Here is a 23,548-nt window from a genome sequence, read left to right on the forward strand (position 1 = left end):
TCCTGAAATTTCTTCAGAAATTCCTCCAGATATTCCTTCAGAAATTCCTCGAGAAGTTCCACCAGGCATTTCTCCAATAATTTTCCAGGAAGCCTCATATATTTCAGCAGAAATTCCTCAAATAATTCCTCTGGTAAATACTCCAATAATTCCTCCAGAGATTCCTCCTGAAATTTTCTTTTAGGAATGATTGTCAGAATTCCTACAATATTTCATCTAGGGATTCCTCCAAGAATTGATCCTCGCATTCATCCAGATAATCCTAAATGAAACGGAACTCTTCCAGGAATTCCTCCTAGAATTCCTCGAAAAATTCCCCCATGGATTCCTCCAGGAAATTCTCAAGGCATTTCTTCAGGAATTCCTCCGAAGATTCATTCATGAATTTCTTCAGAAATTCCGCAAAAATTCCTCCGCAAAAATTCTTTCAGAAATGTCTTAACCTTCCTTTTGCATCACGCTGGCAGCAGCTCGCTGACGTAGTATACGGTTTGGGTCAAAAATGACCCTAATGCCAAAGGAGGGTTAAGGAAGTGCGCCAGAAATTCTACCAGGAACTCCTCCAGGGATCCTCTAAAAATTCCTCTGGAAATTTTCACCAGAACTACAGAGATTTCTCCTTGCATTCCTCAAAGAATTCTTTAAGAACTTTTTCTAGGAGTTTCTCAAGGAGTTCCTGCAGGGATTCGTTAAAAAATTTCTTCAGAAATTTAAAAAAAAATCCTGCAGAAATTCCTCCAGAAATTTCTTCAGAAATTTCTCGAGGAGTTCCTTCTGAAATTTCTCCATGGAGCCTCATATATTTCTCCAGAATTTCCCCAAATAATTCCTCCAGTAAATACTCCAGAAATTTCTTCAGAATTACCTCCAGGAATTCCTCCAGAATTACCCCCAGGAATTCCTCCAGAGATTCCTCATGAAATTTCTTCTAGAAAAAATCGTTTAGGAATGTCAGCCAGAATTTCTTCAATATTTCCTCCCGGGATTCTTCAAGGAATTGCTCTACAAATTTCTTCAGAAAATCCTAAAGGAATTTCTCCCGAACTCTTCCAGGAATTCCTCCTGGAATTTCTCGAGCAATTCTTCCATGAATTCCTCCAAGACATTCTACAGGAAATTCTCAAGGACTTCTTCAGAGATTCATTCCTTCAACGATTTATTTATGAATTTCTTCAAAAATTCATCCAGAAATACCTCCAGGAATTACTCCAGAAAATCCTCTAGGAATTTCTGTCAGAATTCCTCCAGAGAATCTTAAAGGAATGTTTCCCGGAACCCTTACATGAATTCCTTCAGGGATACCTCCATGGATTCCTCCAGGAATTTCTCCAGGATTTTTTTCAGGAATTCCTTCAGAATTCCTTCAGAAATTCCTCCCTGCACCAGAAATTTCTCAAAGCATTCATCCAGGGATTTTTCCAGGAAATCCTTCACGGAATCCTCCACATAACCTTAAATCAATTTCTCCTAGAACTCTTCTAGGAATTCCTCCAGGGATACTTCCATGGAATCCTCATGAAATACCTCCAGGGATTGCTGCCGGAATTCCTACAGAAAGTTCTCTAAGAATTTCTGCCAGAATTCCTCCAATATTGTTTCCAGGGATTCTTCCAGAAATTCTTCGACTAATTCCTCCAGAAAATCCTAAAATATTTTTTTCCGGATCTTTTCCGGGAATTTCTCTAGGAATTCCTCCAGAGATTTCTTCATGGATCCCTCCGAAATTTCTTCGGGAATTCATCCATGAGTTTCTTCAGAAATTTCTCAAAAAATCCTTTATTAATTCGTCGAGGACATTCCTCCAGGAAGCTTTAAACATTTGTTCTGAAATTCCTTAAAGAAGTCATCCAGGAATTTCTCTAGTTATTCCTCTAAGAATTCATAAATGAATTCCTCCAAAAAATTCTGGAGGAATTTATCCAGAAATATCTCCCAGAATGCAAACTTGGATTCTCCCAGAAATTTCTCCAGAGATTCCTGAAGAAAATCTTCCAGGAATTTCCCCAGGAATTCCTCCAGTAATGTTTCGCAAAAAATACCTCAAAGAATTCTTTCGGGAATTCCTCCAGAAATTCCTCCATTCATTCCTTCAAAAATTTCTTCAGTAATTCCATCTTGAATTTCTACAGGGATTTCTCCAGGAATTTTTGCAAGGATACCTTAAGGAATACCTGCTCGGATTTCTCCAGAAAATCTTGAAGAAATTTGTCCCGGAACTCTTCCTGGAATTCCTCGTGAAATTTTTCCAGGGATTTCTACAGATTTTTTTCTGGAATTTTTCCAGGAATCTCCTGGAACAACTATAAAAATTTCTCTAGTTTTTGCTCCAGAAAATTCTCTAAAAAAATCTTAATGGATACCCCCAAGAATTCCTCTAGGTATTCCTCCAAGAGTCCATCCACGGATTTCTCCAGAAAAAAACTTTTCCCGAAACTGTTCCAGAAATTTTTCAAAGAATTCCTTCAGGAAATCCTCCAGATTTTTTTCCAGGAATTACTTCATTTTTTCAGGAATTTCTCCAGAAAAATCTTTAAGGATTCTTCCAGAATCCTAGGATTTCTCCAGGGATTCATCCTTGAATTCCTTCACAGATTCCTTCAGGAATCCCTCCTAGGATTACAGCAGGGATTTTTCCCGGATTTTTTCTGGGAATTTCTCTAGGAATTCCTTTAGGGATTTCTCCATGTATTCCTCCAGGAATTTCGTCGGGAATTCATCCAGGAGTCCATCCATGTGTTTCTTCAGAAATTACTCAAACAAAAATCCTTCACAAATTCCTCGAGGAGTTCCTCTCAGTTCCTCCGGGAAGCCTTAAATATTTGTCCAGAAATTTCTTAAAGAATTTATCCAGGAATTTCTCTAGTTATTCCACCAAAAAAATCTTCAGGAATTTATCCAGAAATACCTCCTGGTGCCGAAGTCACCATGGTTCACGTACATGGAATACAGTTTTGGAATACGAAATGCCAAAATGGTGCATGTTATTCGAATATGGTGCTGACATCACTGATTAGTTAAAAGATGGTGCGTGAGATTAGCCTAAAAATGATACTGGGAGCATCATGGTTGTGCATGAGATACTAAGAAATTGTATGAGTCAGTGGTGCATTTGTTGCTGAAAGGCTTCCCTCCAGAAATTTCTTAAAGAATTTATCCAGGAATTTCTCTAGTTATTCCACCAAAAAATTCTTCAGGAATTTATCCAGAAATACCTCCCGGAATTTAAACATGGATTCCTCCAGGAATTTCCCCAGAGATTCCTCAAGAAAATCATCCAGGAACTAGTCCAGGAATTTCTCCAAAAATGTTTCGCAAAAAATTCCTCTAAAATTCTTTCGGAAACTCCTCCAGGAACTCCTCCATTATTCCTGCAAAAATTTCTTCGTTAATTCCATCTTGAATACCTTCGGGAATTTCTACAGAGATTCCTCCAGGAATTTCTGCAAGGACTCCTAAATGAATTCCTGCTCGGATTTCTCCAGAAAATCCTGAAGAAATTTCTCCCGGAACTCTTCCAGGAATTCCTCGAGAAATTTCTCCAGGAATTTTTACAGACATTTTTTCAGGATTTCTTTCTGGAATTTTTCAAGGAATCTCACCAGAATTTTTTCCTGCACACTAAACGCTTTCAGCAATATTTTGCTGAATTTTGCCGAGCTGAAGGGTCCAGCAAAATTTTTTGCTGAACTTTCGGCAAAGTTTGCTGAATTTCAGCAAAACGTTACTGGTGATCAGCAGGGTTTACTGAACAAATCAGCAAAATTTTGCTGAATTTCAGCAAAATGTTTACTGAAACCTTCAGCTCGGCAAAATTCAGCAAAATTTTGCTGAAACCCTCAATCGATTTTTTGGTGTGTGGGACAACTATTAAAATTTCTCTATTAATTGCTCCAGAAAATCATCTTGAAAATTCTTCATGGATTCCTCCAACAATTCCTCTAGGTATTCCTACAAGAATTTATCCACGGTTTTCTCCAGAAAAAAAACTTCTCCTGGAACTGTTCTAGGAATTCTTCGAAAAATTTCATCAGGTATTCCCCCATAGATTTCGCCAGGAATTTCTCCAGGAATTCCTCCAGGGATTCATCAATGATTTTTTTAGATGTTCCTCAAAAATCCCTCTAGGAATTCTTTTGCTCGAGGAGTTCCTTTAATCATTCCTTCAGGAAGCCGCAAATATTTTTCCAGAAATTTTTCAAAGAATTCCTTCAGGAAATCCTCCAGAAACTCTTCCGGAATTCCTACATGTTTTTCGGGAATTTTTCCAGAAAAACCTCTAGTGATTCTTCCAGAAGTTTCTCTAATAATTCTCCGGGGATTTATCCTTGAATTGCTTTACGGATTCCTTCAGGAATTCTTCCTAGGATTACAGCAGGGATTTCTCCAGGAATTTTTCCAAAGCTTTCTCTAGGATTTTCTCTATGAATGTCTCCAGGGATTCCTCCAAGTATTCCTCCTGAAAGTCCTCCAGAAATTCTTCCAATGATTCTTGAAAGCATGCCTCCAGAAATTCCTAATTCCAGAATTTTTTCGCGGATTCTTCCAAAAATTCCTTCAGGAATGACTCCACTGATTCCTGTAGTATCTAGATAATATTTATAGCATTAGCTAGTAAAATTATAGCAAATAGCTTTCTTGTTGGAACGATCACTTCTGATCGTTCTCTTTTCATCCGACCGTTGAACAGTACGGACGCAAGTGTACCCGTCTCCTCTAGTGCAATTAATTAATAAAGTATATATTAAAGTGAAGTGTCGTCCAGTCGTTATTAATTACCCGCGTACTCCGTCCCAATATTTCAACTTGGCGACGAGTGTAAATCAGTGAAAAGTTTTCGTTCAGTGAAAGGAACAATAGCGCGTGCGTTTTAGTCGGTCGCGAACACGTGGTGAGTGAAAACCCTAACCTCAAAATGACGGAGTCTGCAGGTGCAAGTGGTGTAGCGCAGAGCGCGTTGAAAATGGAAGCAGTAGGTGCTGCTCCAATAGTTCGTGCTGGCATGTTCAGCCAGATCGAACAGTACGTTGTCGGGGAGAATTTCGGGGAATATGTGAACCGCTTGGAAATGTTCTTCCTCGTAAATGACACGCCAGATGATAAAAAAGTGCCGGTGTTGGTCACGGTGGCTGGTCCCAGCCTATACTCAATCGCAGCTAGGTTGAGTTCACCGGAGGATCCACGTACGAAGTCCTACGAGGATCTGGTCGATCTCCTCAAAAAGCACCGCGATCCAACCACGAATATCGTCGCGGAAAGGTACAAATTCCGCAAGTGTGAGCAAATGTCGTCACAGAGTGTCACCGAGTTCATTATCAATCTGAAAGCCACTGCCCAGTCGTGTAAGTTTGGAGATTTCCTGTCGGATGCGCTTCGGGATCAATTCGTCGCGGGAATCAACGACCAAAGTTTGCGGAAAAAGCTGTTAACGGAGCCCGAGCTGACCTTCGATAAAGCGTGTTCAATCGGTCGGAGCTGGGAGGCAGCGCTCTGCCAGAACAAAGAAATGTCGTCGCAATCAAACCACGTGGTAGCTGCAATGAGGGAGAAGCGGTATCCAGTCCATAAAACAAAGCAAAATGGTGCCCGAGCGGATTTCAAGTCAGGTCGGTCGTCTATGAAGCAAGATAAACCGTGTTTCCGATGTAGCCGCCATCACGATCCGGCAACTTGCCCGGCTCGCAGTTGGACCTGCTACTCGTGCGGGAAACAAGGCCACGTGTCAACATGCTGTAGAGTGAAACCGTCGTCGAAAAAGTCTGGAGGAAACCAACGTGTCGCTGAAATGGCTGAAGCGGTAGAAGTTCTTCGACTGAATCTGTTGGCGGAGTCGATCGAGGCAGAAAGGCCATCGTCACCGTCTTCACTGCCGAATAATGCGGCAGAACCGGAGGATGATTCCAGTTTGTCCATACTGGAGCAGGCGTCTACTAGCAACATCAACTCTCTCAACAAGATCGACGCTCCAGAGTTCGTGACATTGGATTGTCAAGGTCGTCGTCTCGATTTCGAGGTGGACTGTGGGGCGTGCCGGAGTGTAATATCCACAGATACGTATCGAAAGCATTTTTCTGAGTGTAAGTTAGTTCCCACTGCTTTAGAATTTGTTTCCGTTTCAGGCCAACGCATTACGCCAAATGGAACTGTTGGCATTCAAGTCTCCGCTTCATCAGGAATCCAAGGTCAACTAGAGTTGGTGGTTATTCCCACTGACCGCACAGTGCATCCGTTACTAGGCCGTGACGGTCTGGACCTCATTTTCCCTGGATGGCGGAAGACTTTCTCGCTGAAGTCGGTCGGTAAGTCAGGACAATCCTCCGATACTGAGCTTAAAACGAAATTTCCAAACGTGTTTTCTGAGTCGCCGGAAAATGCGATTACCGGTTTTACGGCTGACATTGTGTTGAAACCCGATACAACACCTGTTTTTCATAAGGCTTATACCGTTCCCTTCTCGCTTCGAGAAAAAGTGGACGAAAGTCTTGATAAACTTGTCCAGGACGGTATCCTGGTCCCGGTTCGTTCATCACCTTGGGCAAGTCCCATCGTGGTAGTGCCTAAAAAAGACGGCACCGTCAGAATTTGTCTTGACGGCAAGGCTGTCCTCAACCGTCATACCACTGTCGAACATTATCCGCTACCACGGATAGACGATGTTTTAGCTCAGTTGGCAAACTGGAAAGTTTTTTGTAAAGTTGATCTCTCCGGAGCGTATTTACAAGTCACGCTCTCGAAAGCTTCACAGGTTTTGTGCACCGTGAACACTCAAAGGGGCCTTTTTCAGTTTACGCGGATGCCTTTTGGCTTAGCTTCCGCGCCGGCGATTTTCCAATCGATAATCGATCAGATTCTCGTGGATTCGCCCGGAGTTCCTTATTTGGACGACATAATTGTCGGTGGCCGCAACCGTGAAGAGTGTCACGCCAATCTTCTAATTGTCCTGCGAAAGTTAAACGATCATAACGTTCGAATTAACTTGAGCAAATCGTGTTTTTACGTTGAAAAAGTCAATCATCTGGGGTATACTATTACTTCAGACGGTATACGCCCAGATCCGTCAAAAGTCGAGGCCATATTGAACGCTCCGTCACCTAAAAACGTCACCCAGCTACAAGCGTATCTGGGACTATTAAATTACTATCACAGATTCCTCCCTAATCTGTCGATAGAACTGCGTCCGCTGTATAATCTTCTAAGGAAGAACAGTCGATTTGTTTGGTCGTCAAACTGCCAGATGGCGTTTGAGAAAACTAAGGCATTATTGTCAGAAAATGATTTACTCGAGCCTTACGATCCTGCGAAACCGATCGTTTTGGCAGTCGATGCAAGTCCCTATGGCCTAGGGGCTGTCCTGTCTCATGTGGTCAATGGCGAGGAAAAGCCTGTGTGCTTCGCTTCCTCGACCTTATCTCCGGCTCAGGAAAGTTATGCACAAGTGCATAAAGAAGCCTTGGCTGTAATTTTTGGAATAAACAAGTTCCATAAATACTTGTATGGTTCTAAGTTCAAACTCGTCACTGACAATAGCGCGATTAAAGAAATTTTCAATCCAGTTAAAGGGACGTCTGCTATCGCAGCTGCAAGATTGCAAAGGTGGGCTGTGATGTTGTCTAATTATGATTACTCCATTGAACACCGACCAGGGAAGTCCATGAGCCATGCTGACGCCCTTTCCCGTCTTCCATTGAATGAGCCCACAGATGTGGAGCACATCGGCCTTGGTCTCAAAAATTTGACCGGTTCTGTAGAAATCGTAAATTTAGAACTGGTGCAAAAACACCAGAAATCTGATCCAGTTTTGGTGAAAGTTCGCGAGTATGTCTTGCACGGTTGGCCAAAGACGGTGGATGCCGTCTTAAAACCGTACTTTCAGATCAATTCGCATCTTGGAATTGATGATGATGTCTTGTACTTCAACGATCGCGTTGTCATACCCGATAGTCTGCAACCGGCTGTAATTAATCAACTTCATGCTAGCCATGACGGCATTGTTAGAATGAAGATGCTTGGAAGAACCTATGTTTGGTGGAAAAGCTTTGATAAAGATTTGTCTGACCTTGTTCAAAGCTGTAAGATCTGCCAGCAGCGCCAACCGGTTCCGAAAGAAAAGGTGGAATCGACATGGCCAAAGTGTCAAAGACCTTTCCAAAGGATCCATTTGGACCTTTTCTATTTTGAAGGCCATACGGCCTTGATCATCATTGATGCCTTCTCGAAGTTCATTGATGTTCAGTTGTTGAAAAGCTCTACCAGTGTTCAACTGATAGAACATCTGGAGTCGTTTTTTGCCCTTTTTGGTATCGCTGAAGAAGTCGTTTCTGATAATGGGCCACCCTTTAATTCAGAACACTTTGTGTCTTTTCTGGAAGCTGATGACGTCAAAGTTACCAAGACGCCTCCCTACCTCCCACAGTCCAATGGGTTGGCCGAGAGGGGTGTGCGTACAGTCAAGGACGTCTTGAAAAAGTACCTTCTGGACGAAAAATGCAGGCAATTGTCCATGTCGCGAAAAATCAATCGATTTTTGATTAACTATCGCAATACTCCAACGACTTCAACAAATCGTTCTCCTTCGTCTATGGTGTTTGCATACACCCCACGCACTCTACTCAATTCGGTTAACCCCCGAAAAGTAGAAGTCAGTCCTCCAATTCCTAAACCTTCAGTGGTTTCGAACCCTAAATCGATGGAAACGGAAGGAAAACTTACACAAAAGTCGTTTAAGCCGGGAGAAAAAGTGTTGTATCGCAACCACTTCAAGGAAGTCGTGCGATGGATACCTGCTATCATTCTTCAAAAAATTAGTCCAATAACATACTTGATCAGTATCGAAGGGAATGTTCGTATGGTACATGCAAACCAAATACGACTTTCGAACCTGTCCGACAAGTTCCATCCATGCTTGCCGATTGCCCAGCCAAGACCGGCAGAGATCGTCAATGCTGAAGACCGCGAAGATCGTGAAAATGAGTCGGATTCTCAACACCCGGTTCAGAAACAAGCGGAAGCTGACCAGCAAAGCAAGAAAGATAAGAGAAGGAAGAAGCATATCAAACGCCGAAGAAGTGAATCCAAATCACCGAAAGTTCGACGTTCTAATCGTTTGAAAGGGCAACCCCGTCTAAAGTACCCGAAATAGTTTTAAGTGTGATGTAAAACCTTTTTGATTTGAATTTGTATTGTAGAGTTAAATATTGTTAAAAGATTGTAAAACTTGTTTAAGCCGGGAGAGATTGTAGTATCTAGATAATATTTATAGCATTAGCTAGTAAAATTATAGCAAATAGCTTTCTTTTTGGAACGATCACTTCTGATCGTTCTCTTTTCATCCGACCGTTGAACAGTACGGACGCAAGTGTACCCGTCTCCTCTAGTGCAATTAATTAATAAAGTATATATTAAAGTGAAGTGTCGTCCAGTCGTTATTAATTACCCGCGTACTCCGTCCCAATATTTCAATTCCTCCAGAAATTGCTCCACAAATTCCTCCAGAGATTTTTCCAGTTATTTCTGCAAGGATTCGTCATTGAATTCCTCGAGTAATTCTTCGACAAATTCATGCAGGAATTTTTCCAAAAAATCCTTCAGGAATTCCTCCAGCAATTCATCCTGGAATTCCTCCATGAATTATTTCGTGGATTCCTTCATGGATTCCTTCTGTTACCCCTCCAGTGTTTCATCCTGTTATTTCTTCACGGATTCCTTCAGGAATTCCTCCAGGGATTACACCAGGGATTTCTCCAGGAATTCTTCTAGAAACTCCTCCAAATGTCCCTCCAGAAATTTCCTCAAGGATTCCTGCAGAAATTCCTCCGGACATTCTTCCAGAAGTCCAGGATTTTTTACAAGGAAACCTCCAGGCATTCTCCCAAGGATTCCTTCAGGAATGCCTTCAGAGAATCCTCCAGAAATTCTTTCAGGAATTTCTCCAGGGTTTCTTCCAGGAATGCCTCCGGAGTTTACTCCAGGGGTTCGTTAATGAGGCCCTGCTGGAACTTTTCCAGAAATTTGTCCAGGAGTTTTTCGAAATATTTCTCCGCAAATTCCTCTATGAATTCTTTCACGAATTCCTCTACGGATTCCCCCAGGAAAGTCTTCAAGGATTCCTTTAGAAATGCCTCCAGGGAATTCCTTCAATAATTTTTCCAGCAATTCCTTTAGTAGTTCCTCCTGCAAATTATACAGGAATTTCTCTAGGCTCCTCTTCCAGTTTTTGAGAGATACGTTCAAGAATTCTTTCAAGCACTTCTTTAGTAATGCCTTCAGGGATTCCTCCAGAAAGTCATTCAAGGATTCCACCTGTAATTTCTCCAGGGATTTCTCCTGGAATGCCTTCACGGATTACTACAGATATACGCCACGATTACGCATTGAAAGCTTTAGTAATGCATTAAATATAACGATGGTGCATTATTTCGCAATTAGACACATATTTGATTCAAAGATGGTGCGTGAGATGGTGCCTGGATGATTCTGTGAACATCATGGTGGTGCATGGAATGAATGATGTATGTATGGTGCATTAGCTATGATTCTGTTATACTCGTCATGTTTCATATTAAGGTGCACATGCTATTCGTGCAAAGGTGCAGGAAACTCAATGTGGCACAGAAATCAACATGTTCCAGGAACGTGCAATACTATTTTGTATGCGAAATGCCAAAATGGTGCACCAAATTCAAATGTAAACCACATCATAATAGTGCATAAGATACCTAGATGGTATAATGAATGCCAAAATGATGAATGAAAAGCTTTGAAGAAGGCGTATGATGCTAGTGTGCTGCATTAGTTGTCGCCGTTATTCAAAGATTATCAACATGTTGAATGGTTAGGTGCACGAATTGCAAAAATGGTGCATAGAATACAAAATAAAAGTATTTTATGTGATGCTCACAACATAATGGTGCATGAGATGCCTAGATGATATAATAACCGCTGAAATGGTGCTTGGAAAGCTTTGATGGTGCAGCATGAAATTTAACGATGGTGCATATCAGTATGATGCATTTGATTTCTAGTTGATTAAAAGATAGTGCATGAGATCAGCATAATGCGTGGATACCTAGTTCATTCTGTGGACGCTTTGAAGAAGGTACATGATGTTAGTGTGCTGTATTAGTTGTCACCGTTATTCAGCGACACTCGACAATTCAATGTGGTGCCGAAGTCAACATGGTTCACGTACATGGATTACAGTTTGGGAATATGAAAGGCCAAAATGGTGCATGTTATTCGAATATGGTGCTGACATCACTGATTATTTAAAAGATGGTGCGTGAGATTGGCCTAAAAATGATTCTGGGAACATCATGGTTGTGCATGAGATACTAAGAAATTGTATGAGTCAGTGGTGCATTTGTTGCCACCATGATTCAGTGATTCTCAACATTGGGTGGTTGGATCCATAATGCAAAAATGATGCATAGAAATTAATATGGTGCGGAAGTCAACATGGATCAGGTACATGGAATACAATTTGGTGTACGATATGGCAAAATGGAGCTTATGAAATTCAAATGTGAATTAAATGCTTAGATGACGCGTGAGATGGTGCTTAGATATTTATGTGATCATCATGGTGGTGCATGGAATGCAAAGGAGCTACATGACGTTTGTATGGTGCATTAGTTTTACCATGATTCAGTTATACTCAACAAATTCCATATGTAGGTGCACGAATTGTAAAAATGGTGCAGGAAACTCAATACGGCACAGAAATCAACATAACCAGGAACAAGGAATGCTATTTTGTATGCGAAATGTCAAAACGGTGCATCAAATTCACTTGTGCATCACATCATAATGGTGCATAAGATGCCTAGATAATATAGTGAATGCCAAAATGGTGGTTGGAAAGCTTTGAAGAAGGTGCATGATGCTAGATGATGCATTAGTTGTCACCGTTTTTCAAAGCTTATCAATATGGTTAGGTGCACGATTTGCAAAAATGGTGCATAGCATACAAAAAAATGTATTTTATGTGATGCTCACAGAATTACGGTGCTTTAGATGCCTAGATGATATGATAAACGCTGAAATGGTGCTTGAAGAGCTGTGATGGTGCATGAAGTTTCATGATGGTGCATATCAGTATGAGGTATTACTTAGATACTAAATCGATAAAAAGACATTTCATGCGATCATCATAATACGTGGATACCTAGATCATTCTGTGGACATCATGATGGTGTATTGAAAGCTTTGAAGAAGGTGCATGATGTTAGTGTGCTGTATTAGTCGTCACTGTTATTCAGTGATACTCGTTATTTTGTATGGCAAGGTGCACGAATTGCAAAAATGGTGCTTAGAATTCAATGTGGTGCCGAAGTCACCATGGTTCACGTAGATGGAATACAGTTTTGGAATACGAAATGCCAAAATGGTGCATGTTATTCGAATATGGTGCTGACATCACTGATTAGTTAGAAGATGGTGCGTGAGTTTAGCCTAGATGATTCTGAGAACATCATGGTTGTGCATGAGATACTAAGAAATGGTATGTGTCAATGGTGCACCATGGCTCAGTGATTCTCAACATTGAGTGGTAAGATCCAAAGTGCGAGAATTGCAAAAATGGTGCATATAATTTTTTATAGAAGGGGGGGCAAGTGCCCCCCCTTGCCCCCCCCTGTGCACGCTAGTGGTAGGCGCACATTCGAATCCCACACAGCGTCTTTAGAAGATTTTTGGACTCCTAGAATAAAAAAAAAAACACACACACACACACACACACAACACACACACACACACACACACACACACACACACACACACACACACACACACACACACACACACACACACACACACACACACACACACACACACACACACACACACACACACACACACACACACACACACACACACACACACACACACACACACACGCACACACACACACACACACACACACACACACACACACACACACACACACACACACACACACACACACACACACCAGGGCAGCAGGGACGGATGTCCTGGGGCCTGACGCACCCCCCCGCTTGCGAGTCAGCCGCGTAGTTGCCGGCTAAGAATAGGACTACTAGCCCCAATTCAAGGTGTCAAGCGACCCGTGCCGAGGAATGTGTGATCGAGGGGGTGAAAAAGATGCTCGATCTTTAACGGAGCCTGTGGGGCACCTGGGCACCCCCCACAGTAAGCTGTCCCTTACCGCGTTAATGCAGAGCTCTGGCGTGGTGGACATTCTTTCTCGTGCGACTCGTGGGAATAAAATATGAGTAACAAACCAATACAGAAATCAAGTGTAGCAGGTAGTAGTGGTGGGATCAACCCCTTCGCAAGAAGCGGGTTGATGAGATCTCCGACAAGGAGAAGTGAGGAGATAGGCGCTGGGAGTTGCGTACGCAGCTCAAGCGTGGGTGCTCCAGTCCACTTCCCGGCAAGCCAGCCGGTGGAGGTTATGGACGGAGTGTGGTTGTTGAGGGCCGTCAACCGAGGATCCAAAGGACGGTCCGCAATAGAGGTGGCTGAGCAGCAGCTTGGCAAAATCATCGACTTTGCGTCCACTAAGTCGAATATAAGCAAGGACCTGAAAACGGCCTTGCTTCGACTTAGGGCGTCGATCGACGATGCCAAGCAGGAGCACGCGGCACTCGCGTTGCTGACTGCTGCAACAGCGGAGCCTGCAAATGAGAAAGTGCCGAAGTTTACCCAAACGGAGGCCTTCTCCTTCGCAGGAAGTCCGAATAAGGCGGAAGCGACTGCTCGCGACAAACGGGGCAAGCAATCGCAGAAGCGGGCGAGGCAACCGTCAGGCGAGGAGCTGTCTGGCGGTGCCCGCAAGGCCAGGCGAATCATTACCCCGAAAGTCGGTAATAATGCCGGAAGGTCGGACCCCAGCCAGGGTTCCCGGAAAGCTGGGAAGGGTGGGCCTGAAAAGGCTGGCCCGTCCCGGAACGGTGGGAACAAGGGGTTGCGACCGCTAGTGGGCCCTCAACAGCCACAGAGTAGGGCGATCCAAGGGGAGGACCCCCCTTGGACGAAGGTAGAGCGGAAGAGGAAGAAGAAGGCGAATCCGCAGGTAGTAGCGCAGGACGCCAAGCCAAGGCGTAGGAGGGCAGGTGCCAAGCGCGAGAAAGGCGACGCTATCGTCATCAAGACGGAACAGTCCAAGTACTCGGACGTCTTGAAGATGATGCGAAGCGACGCCAAGCTTGAGGGTCTTGGAGCCGACGTACGCAGTATTAGACGTACTCGTACGGGCGAGATGATCCTGGAGCTGAAGCGCCAGAAGGAGCACAAGGGCGCCGCCTATAAGAGGCTGGCAGAAGAGGTCCTTGGTGAGGGTGTGCAGGTGAGGGCTCTGACACATGAGGCGACTCTGAAGGTCAAGGACATCGATGAGATCACCGAAGTGGAAGAGCTCGTCACGGCACTGCGGCAACAGTGCGATGTGCAGGTGGCCGCCGCAGCCGTTAAGCTACGGAAAGGGCCAGCAGGGACACAGATAGCTTTGGTTCAGCTACCTGTGGCGGACGTCAAAAAGTCCGTTAAAGTAGGGAGCATAAAGGTGGGTTGGTGTGTATGTCACCTGACATTCCACGAGCCACCAGAGGTTTGCTTCAGGTGTCTGGAACCAGGACACAAGTCGTGGGACTGCAAAGGCCCCGACAGGCGCAAACTGTGCAGGCGATGCGGCGCTGAAGGTCATAAGGCCCAAAGCTGCACGAGTCCGCCCATCTGCATGATCTGTACCGGGAAATCCTCGAACAACAGACATCCGATGGGTGGTCCAAGGTGCCCGGCCTTCAAGAAAGCCGCAGTGAACAACAAATCACAGTGCAGGTAACGCAGCTGAACCTGAACCACTGTGATGCGGCTCAGCAACTGCTTTGTCAGGCAGTTTCTGAGTGGGAGACGGATATCGCCATCATATCGGACCCATACCGAGTACCCGCCGGCAACGGCAACTGGGTCGCGGATGGGACCAGAAAAATGGCGGCGATATGGACGACGGGTAAATACCCCGTTCAGGAGTTGGTGTCTACTACCTATGAGGGCTTCGTGGTCGCCAAAGTAATGCTGGACCGCTTAACGACCGTGCTAACAGGGCGAAGGCCGGTGGTAATAGCGGGCGACTTTAATGCCTGGGCCGTGGAATGGGGAAGCCGTTTCACGAACCAGCGGGGTCAGATCCTGCTAGAAACACTGGCCATCTTAGATGTCGACTTGGCTAATGTCGGTACCAAGAGTACCTTTAGTCGAAACGGAGCGGAGTCAATTATTGACGTGACCTTTTGTAGTCCTGGCCTAACAAGTAGTTCGAACTGGAGAGTAGATGATGGCTACACTCACAGCGACCACCTGGCGGTTCGCTACAGTATCGACTACAATAACAGCAGACAGCGGATAGAAGAAGAGGCGGCTAGGCCAAGGCCAAGCCCTCGCAGGTGGAAGACATCATACTTCGACGAAGGGGTATTTAGGGATGCGCTCCGCCGTGAGCGAAACTTAATCGGTTTAGACGGCGACGAGCTGGTAGCGGTGCTCTCACGTGCGTGTGATGCGACCATGCCTAGGCGAGTCCACCCTAGAAATGGGAGGCCACCGGCTTACTGGTGGACCGACGCGATTGCGAACCTGCGCCGCGCCTGCCTACGGGCTAGGCGGCGGATGCAGCGAGCACGATCAGAGGAAGAGCGAAACGAACGGCGGGTGGTGTTCGCCGCTGCAAAAGCCGCGCTTAAGACCGAGATAAGAGCAAGCAAAAAGGCCTGCTTTGAGGGTCTCTGTCAGAGTGCCAATACGAACCCGTGGGGTGACGCCTACAGGATCGTTATGGCCAAGACGAGAGGTGTCATGGCTCCTACAGAGCAATCTCCAGAGATGTTTAAGGGGATCATTGGAGGACTTTTTCCGCGTCATGATCCTAGTCCTTGGCCTCCTTTCGTAGGACAGCCGGGGACTGGGGCTGGCGATGAGGAGAGGGTCACCGATGTGGAACTTGCGGGGATAGCTAAGTCCCTTAGCGTAGGTAAGGCCCCAGGTCCGGACGGAGTTCCGAACCTGGCCTTAAAAGTAGCTATTGCAGAGGCTCCCGAGATGTTCAGGTCTGCTATGCAGAAATGCCTGGACGAGGGAGCTTTCCCAGAAGCTTGGAAGAGGCAGAGCCTGGTACTATTGCCAAAGGCGGGGAAACCACCCGGAGACCCGTCGGCATATAGACCAATATGCTTGATTGACACGGCGGGGAAGGTGCTCGAAAAGATCATCCTCAATAGAATGTTGCGGTTCACCGAGGGCGAAAATGGTCTTTCGAGTAACCAGTACGGCTTCCGGAAGGGGAGGTCCACCGTAGACGCTATCTTGTCGGTTACAAAAACCGCCGAGAAAGCACTCGAGCCTAAGAGGAGGGGAATTCGCTTTTGCGCGGTAGTGACTCTGAATGTAAGGAATGCGTTTAATAGCGCCAGCTGGTCTGCTATTGCCGATGCGCTCTTGCGTCTGGGGATACCGGAGTACCTGTACAAGATTCTCGGAAGTTACTTTCAGAATCGTGTACTAGTCTACGACACGGAGGTGGGTCGGAAGTGCTTTCACATAACCTCAGGAGTCCCGCAAGGTTCCATCCTGGGTCCGGTGTTATGGAATGTCATGTACGACGAGGTGTTGAGGTTAGAGTATCCAGTGGGAGTGGTGATTGTCGGATTTGCCGACGACATTACGCTCGAAGTCTACGGTGAAACGATCGAGGAGGTAAAGTTGACTACCAACCACTCGATCAAAGTTGTGGAGGCGTGGATGCGGTCCAGGAAACTGGAGCTGGCTCACCACAAGACAGAGGTGACGGTTGTTAACAACCTGAAGTCGGAGCAGCAGACGGAGATCAGTGTAGGAGACTGTACTATCCTGTCAAAGCACTCCGTCAAACACTTGGGCGTGATGATCGACGATAAGCTTACCTTCGGTAGCCACGTCGATTATGCCTGTAAAAGAGCCTCCACAGCTATTGCGGCACTGTCCCGGATGATGTCCAATAGCTCTGCGGTGTACGCCAGTAAGCGCAAGCTTCTGGCTAGTGTTGCTACATCCATACTTAGGTATGGCGGCCCGGCGTGGGGCACCGCGCTAAGTACTAAATGCTACCGACGGAAGCTGGAAAGTACTTACAGGCTTATGTGCCTGAGGGTTGCGAGCGCGTACCGTACCGTACCGTACACAGGTCCTTACAGGTCATGGTTGCTTCCGACAGTATCTACACCGTTTCGGGCATGCGGATTCTCCCGAATGCCCAGTGTGCAATGGTTTAGAGGAAACGGCGGAACACGTTTTGTTCGTGTGCCCGCGTTTTCGCACAATGCGTGACCGCATGCTTGCCACATGCGGGGAGGACACAACTCCGGACAACTTGGTCCAGAGGATGTGTAGGGATGAGTTTGGCTGGAACGCCGTTTCAACGGCTATTACCCACATCGTCTGGGAGCTACAGAGGAGGTGGCGCGTGGACTCGGAGAATGGCTAGTCCAGATGCAGTACAAGAGGTGGTCCAGGGGTTCGGAGTCGGCTTCGTAGGTCATACCGGTGCCCTGCGGTCGAGATCGACCCTTACAACGATTAAGTGGCCGCGGAGAGGAAGTCCCGGTAGCGGTGCTGTCGTGGCGTCGGTCTACTGGGTTGGATCCGAGCCCGCGGTTGGAAAGGGGTCCCCGGCAAGGGTCGGGGTAGGTGAGATCCTGCTGTCTGCAACCTAAGGGTGCATCTGATAGGGCCTGAAGGGTAGTTGTCGTAGCTCAGCGGATATAACACAATTTTATTTCAAATATCTTCCTTTTCCCCACACAGACGTTACAGCTTCAGATAGATAGCACACTCTACAAAGGTTATGTTCACTAGTTCACTAAACTTTATTCCTTCCTTCACTTTTCTTAATTAACTTCTTTATTGCTTAACTTAAACTTCAATTCACTTTCTAATAATTTCTAATTCAGATTCACTACGAAACTAGTATTACAGTTCAAATTTAGAATTTAGCAACCACTCGTCGAATGATTTGGGTTCCACCTATCGGTTGACTCGAAGACGAACGAAGAAGAGAATTACATAGGCTGCGAAGGTTCCTTATATAGGTGTCACTTGACGGAAGTCGACGTCACAAGGAAATACATACGTCAAAACGCAAACTCTTCGCAACTTCGTCGATTAAATGATCGGTGAACGAGGGAATGGCCGCTGAAGAGTGTATTCACTTGTTGACGTACAGGTGTCGCTATTGTCGTTTTCTCGCATGCGTGAACATCCTGGCCCCGTTGAAGATTGCATTCTGACAGTTGAATCGATATCCAAACGATCATGTTGTCCTCCTCGTCGATCGTCGATCAAGTTGATGTTGGAATGGCAGACGTCAATTGATGAGAAGATGGACAAAGCAGGTTCCACGCTGGAATCAAAACATAAGACCCGGTAGCGGGTTTCAACGAAGTTTAATGGATAGGACAGGTGCTTACCTTGTCCTTTAATCAAAGGACTTTGTATTATTTCTTTTTAGGTACTCCTCAATAGAAGTTGACGATGAATGGTGATGTGATTTCCCTGGATAAACAGCGGCAGCGGTTTCGCCTGAAGTGTGCAGTCCTCGTGAAGCAAGTTCTGATGAATGGCTGCTCATCTCGTCTGTTACAATTGGCAGAAGGCTGATCTTCGAAACTGGTCTTGTGTATTCTCCGGTTGGTGTTTTCACGGTCACCACTCGCGTTACCCCATCTGCTCCAGGATGTAGTTCAACAACTCGTGCAGTAGGCCACTGGAAAGGCGGTGTGTTGTCTTCCTTCAATAGCACAAGCTGGTTCCGTTGAATGGTTACCGGAGGGTTGATCCATTTTGAGCGGGATTGCAAGGTGCAGAGATATTCGACATGCCATCGATGCCAGATGTCTTGAAGCAGTTTTTGTATCTGCTGGTGGGCTTTCAGGCGATTCATTGGAATATTGCTGACATCAACGTCCGGAACAGCTTTCAAGTGCGAGCCAGTAAGAAAATGTCCCGGACTGAGGGCTTCGAAGTCCGAGGGGTCGTCGGTGAGGGGAACAAGCGGTCGCGAATTAAGGCAACATTCAATCTGTGCCAACAGGGTTTGCATGTCCTCCATAGAAAGTGTGTGCTTACCCAATACGCGAAAATAGTGTTTTTGGGCCGATTGGATTGCTGCTTCCCACAGACCTCCAAAATGAGAGGCCTTGGGAGGGTTGAACCGCCATCGAATCCCATGCATAGCGCATTCTTCAGAAATTAGTTTGTTGTGGTGATTGCTTTGGATGATCTGACGCAGTTCGTTGGCAGCGCCAGTGAAATTTCGTCCGTTATCACTGAAAATTTCAGCGCACAATCCACGACGAGAGACAAAGCGCCTGAGGGCCTGGATGAATTTGGCGGTGCTGAGGTCTCCAACCAGTTCCAAATGCACAGCCTTTGTCGCGAAGCATACGAAGACGGCAATATACGCCTTGCCTGGTGCTGCTCTTCGGTGAACTGGTTTGAGTGCGATTGGACCCCAGTAATCCACTCCAGTGATTGTGAATGGGCGAGTTGCGGTAATTCGTTCGGCGGGGAGTTCAGCCATGAATTGTTGGATGAGTTTTGGTCGTGTTCTCACACAGGTGACGCAACCTTGGGTAATTTTTCTGGCCAGGCTTCTGGCCCCGATGATCCAATACCGTTGGCGAAGTACGTTGAGTAGTAGCTGTGGTGCCGCATGAAGGTGTCTTTCGTGTAGGTGGCGGATGAGTAGAGTCGAGATTTCGTGACCAGCTGGTAGTATAATTTGATGTTTACTATCAAAAGGTTGATTTGCCTGGTTTAGCCTGCCGCCGATGCGAATCAGCTGATCGGTAGAAACAAATGGATGAAACCAACGGAGTCGGGATTTTGAATGGACGGGATGTGACTGCTGTAGTTGGTTCCACTCGGAGGCGAACATTTGTTGTTGTACACGGCGAATTAATACTGTCTCAGCGGCTTCTATTTCTTCAGTGGTAATAATTGTAGTGGAGGGTCTTGCATGACGCTGGCAGTGCAACAAGAAACGACGACAGTAGGCAGTCACTCTCAGCATTTTGAGATAGCTTGAGTACTTCGAGACGAATAGGTCGATGAATGATGGTTCTGTTTCGACCTGCATTGCTGATACAGATGATTTGCGTGTCTCGGGTAGGTCGTCGATATGGAGTTCGTGAGGTGCTTGCTGAATAGGCCAAAATGGTTTGTTCTGTGACAGCCAGTGTGGACCCTTCCACCAAAGTTCGTTGAGGAGAATACTTTCTGCTGATAACCCACGGGAGATATGGTCGGCTGGATTCTGTTGTCCCGAGATGTGATTCCAGGTGCAGTTTTGGGTTGCGAGCTGAATTTTAGAGACGCGGTTCGCAACAAAGGTTGTCCATTTCGATGGGTTCGCGTTGAGCCAACAGATGACAATGGTCGAATCTACCCAGAAATAAGTATCGACGGGAAACTTCAAGGATGCCTTGACCTTCTCGTACAATTCAGCTGCGAGAAGCGCTCCACACAGTTCGAGACGTGGAATAGATTGTTGTTTTAACGGAGCGACCTTTGATTTTGCCGTCAGCAGTGCAGTTTTAACTTCTCCCTCAGAGTTAGAAGATCGAATGTAGCAACAAGTGCCATATGCATTCTCCGATGCATCAGCAAAGAAATGTAACTGAATTGAAGAAGGGTTTAGACAGAGAATGAAACGGTCGATGCGCAGTTCATTGAGAAGGGGTAACTGTGCAGTATAGTTGAGCCAACGTTCCTTGTAGGTCGGTGGAAGTTCCTGGTCCCATCTCCAGATGTGCCCTTCTTCAGATTTCAGTGTCCACAGAGCCTGCATAAACAATTTTGCTGTGGTTATGACTGGTCCCACTAGGCCAAGTGGGTCGAACAGGCGTGCTATTTGGGAAAGCGCAATTCGTTTCGTGATAGGTGTGTCGCCAATCGTCGGTAGGTCAATTTTGTAGCGAAGCTGATCGGTTGCTGGTTCCCAATGGAGCCCGAGGCTTTTGATACACTGATCACGATCTAAGTCCACGGACGTTTTAAGAGCTCTGTTGTCGAGGGGAACTTCTTCAAGGACTGCTTCAACGTTTGAGGCCCATTTTCGTAATTCGAAGCCTCCGGCAGATAGTAGGGCATCAAGTTGTCTCCGAAGTGCGATAGTCTCTTCTACGGTTTTCCCCCCAGAGAATAAGTCGTCCACATAGAAGTCCAAACGCAGAACTTCAGCGGCTTGCGGAAATCGGTCCTGCTCGTCTTCGGAAAGCTGCCTAAGTACTCTGGTGGCCAGAAAGGGTGCACTAGCAGTGCCGTAAGTGACGGTTTTCAACTCGTAGGTTCCCATGGGTGTTTCCGGTGATGATCGCCAAACGATTCGCTGGAGTGGTGTGTCTGTTTCATCAACTCTTATCTGACGGAACATTTGCTTGATGTCCGCGATGAGCATTATCGGATGAGTTCTGGAGCGCATGATAATCGAACGAAGGTCTTCCTGTACGATTGGTCCGACCATTAGGGCGTCATTTAGGGATGGTCCTTGGGGTGTTCGGCATGATGCATCAAACACCACTCGCACTTTGGTGGTCGTACTGTCTTCACGAATAACGGCGTGATGCGGAAGATGATAGCTTGGCAATGGTGGTGTTTCGTGGTCGTGTACTAGTTTCATGTGCCCCAGTTCTTCGTACTCTCGCATGAACTCTCGATATTGGTCACCTAGCTCGGGGTTGCGAGACAGACGATTTTCGACGAGATGGAAACGGCGAAGTGCGGAGCGGCGATTGTCACCAAGGCTGGCGAGAGTGTCTGCTTTTAATGGGAGTCGAACAATGTAGCGTCCGTCGGACGAGCGGGAAACAGTACGACGAAAATGTGCCTCACAAGCGGCTTCTTCGACAGAGTATATTGTGGAATCGTTGTTTTCTTCGATTGTCCAAAACTTCTCCATTAGACGATGGAGATCAGCGACTGTAGCGACGTTGGCCGTGACAGCTGTTGTCGGTCGACAGTTAGAAATTCCTCCAGATACGACCCAACCTAGAACGGAGTTGACTAGGGTTGGTTGCGACTCACCGAGTGGTATCCGACCGGTCACTTTAAAGAGGTCGAAGAAGATTTCTGCTCCCAAGACGAGTTGAACGGGGTTTGTATTGTGGAACGAGGGGTCTGCAAGATGAATTCCGTCTGGAATTTCCCAAGAAGAGATGTCTACGGATGTGGACGGAAGATTAACGGTGACCTTCGGAAGCACCAAGAAATCTACGGTGGAAGAGTATTCACTAACACGAGAGCGAATGGTCGATTGAATCTTGTGCTTGGCGTGCGTCGAAGACTGTCCAATTCCAGTTATCGGAACGTTGATTTTGGTGCGTTTGACCTTGATCTGTTGAGCGAGCGATTCGGTCATGAAGCAGCACTCACTGCCGGAATCCAGGAGTGCTCTAGCGGCATGCTCGGCTCCAGTGTCATCGATGAGAATGACCACGGCGGTGGCAAGAAGAACGCTTTTAGGTTTCGGACCGGACGAAGCGCAGCTGACTGGCTGCGATACTGCAGAGGCGGAGTTTCTGGGTTGCTCCTTTACGACGGGAACCGTGGTGGCTGGTCCAGAGTCTGAGGGCCTGGTGTTCACAGACATCGGAGGAGCTTCACCGGAACAGAGTAGAGTGTGGTGACGACTTCTACACTTACGACAGGTGCTGGACGATGGGCATTCACGAACTTGGTGGCCCTTTCGGAGACAGTTTCGGCAAAGTTGGTGGCGTCGTACATCTTTTTCCTTGTCTTCGATGGTCATCTTCGAGAACACAGTGCATAGATACAAGGGATGGTGGTCGGAACAGATAAGACACTTGCGATAATTGGGCTGACTGGCCCCATGGCTGGCGACGGAGCGAGATACGGACTTCTTTGAGGCACTTTGAGGTAGCGCTTCATTCGGTTTGCTGATTGTCTGCAGGACGGTGACTCTACGCTGCAGGAAGGTCGTCAGATCGTTGAACGCTACGTTGGCCTTTGTTGACGAGTACTCCTCCCAGTCACGTCTGGTGGTTGAATCCAGTCTGCTACTCAGCATTCGGATCAAGAGTATGTCCCAGAACTCTGTCCTCTCTCCAAGCTGTTTCAGTACTCGGACATTTGTCTCGAACTTCTCAACGAGCGAGTGCAACTCCGAAGCAGATTCCCTTTTTAATGAGGCGAATTCAAAAAGAGAGTCCACGTACGACTGCTTCAACAAAACGGGGTTCTGGTAGTGGGTTACCAGTAAGTTCCACGCCACCAGGTAGTTGTCAGCGCTGATGGTGATGGTTTGAATTAACTTGAGAGCATCTCCGGAGAGGGACGACCGGAGGTAGTAGAACTTCTGGATATTGGAGAGCTCATGCGACGAGTGGACGAGAGACACGAACAAATCATGGAAATTAAGCCAACTGTCGAGTTGGCCAGAGAATACGGGCAGCTTCACGTCGGGAAGTCGTACTGAGGACGAAGTTGGCGGAGCTTGTGCAGGTGAGCGGGGGGCAGTCGGAGA

At 46.3% G+C, this 23,548-nt stretch overlaps 2 protein-coding genes across 2 annotated transcripts in view; one reads left to right on the forward strand and one right to left on the reverse strand.

Annotated features, from left to right (window-relative positions):
• The first annotated feature begins 17,194 nt into the window (after positions 1-17,194).
• Positions 17,195-23,548, forward strand: part of LOC134292169 (uncharacterized) — a 28,414-nt gene continuing 22,060 nt past the window's right edge. Inside the window, exon 1 of the mRNA XM_062861060.1 lies at positions 17,195-17,694. The gene's annotated coding sequence lies outside the window, so the exon portion shown is untranslated. The remainder of the gene's footprint in view (positions 17,695-23,548) is intronic.
• Positions 17,691-23,548, reverse strand: part of LOC134292167 (uncharacterized) — a 6,170-nt gene continuing 312 nt past the window's right edge. Inside the window, exons 1-2 of the mRNA XM_062861042.1 lie at positions 18,474-23,548; positions 17,691-18,406 (exon numbers count right to left, since the gene is read on the reverse strand). The exon at positions 18,474-23,548 is cut by the window's right edge and continues 312 nt beyond it. Of these exons, the coding sequence (XP_062717026.1) occupies positions 18,482-23,548 (5,067 nt within the window). The 3' untranslated portion in view covers positions 17,691-18,406; positions 18,474-18,481. The remainder of the gene's footprint in view (positions 18,407-18,473) is intronic.

Source organism: Aedes albopictus, chromosome 3 (assembly GCF_035046485.1).
Source record: "Aedes albopictus strain Foshan chromosome 3, AalbF5, whole genome shotgun sequence".
NCBI lineage: Eukaryota > Metazoa > Arthropoda > Insecta > Diptera > Culicidae > Aedes > Aedes albopictus.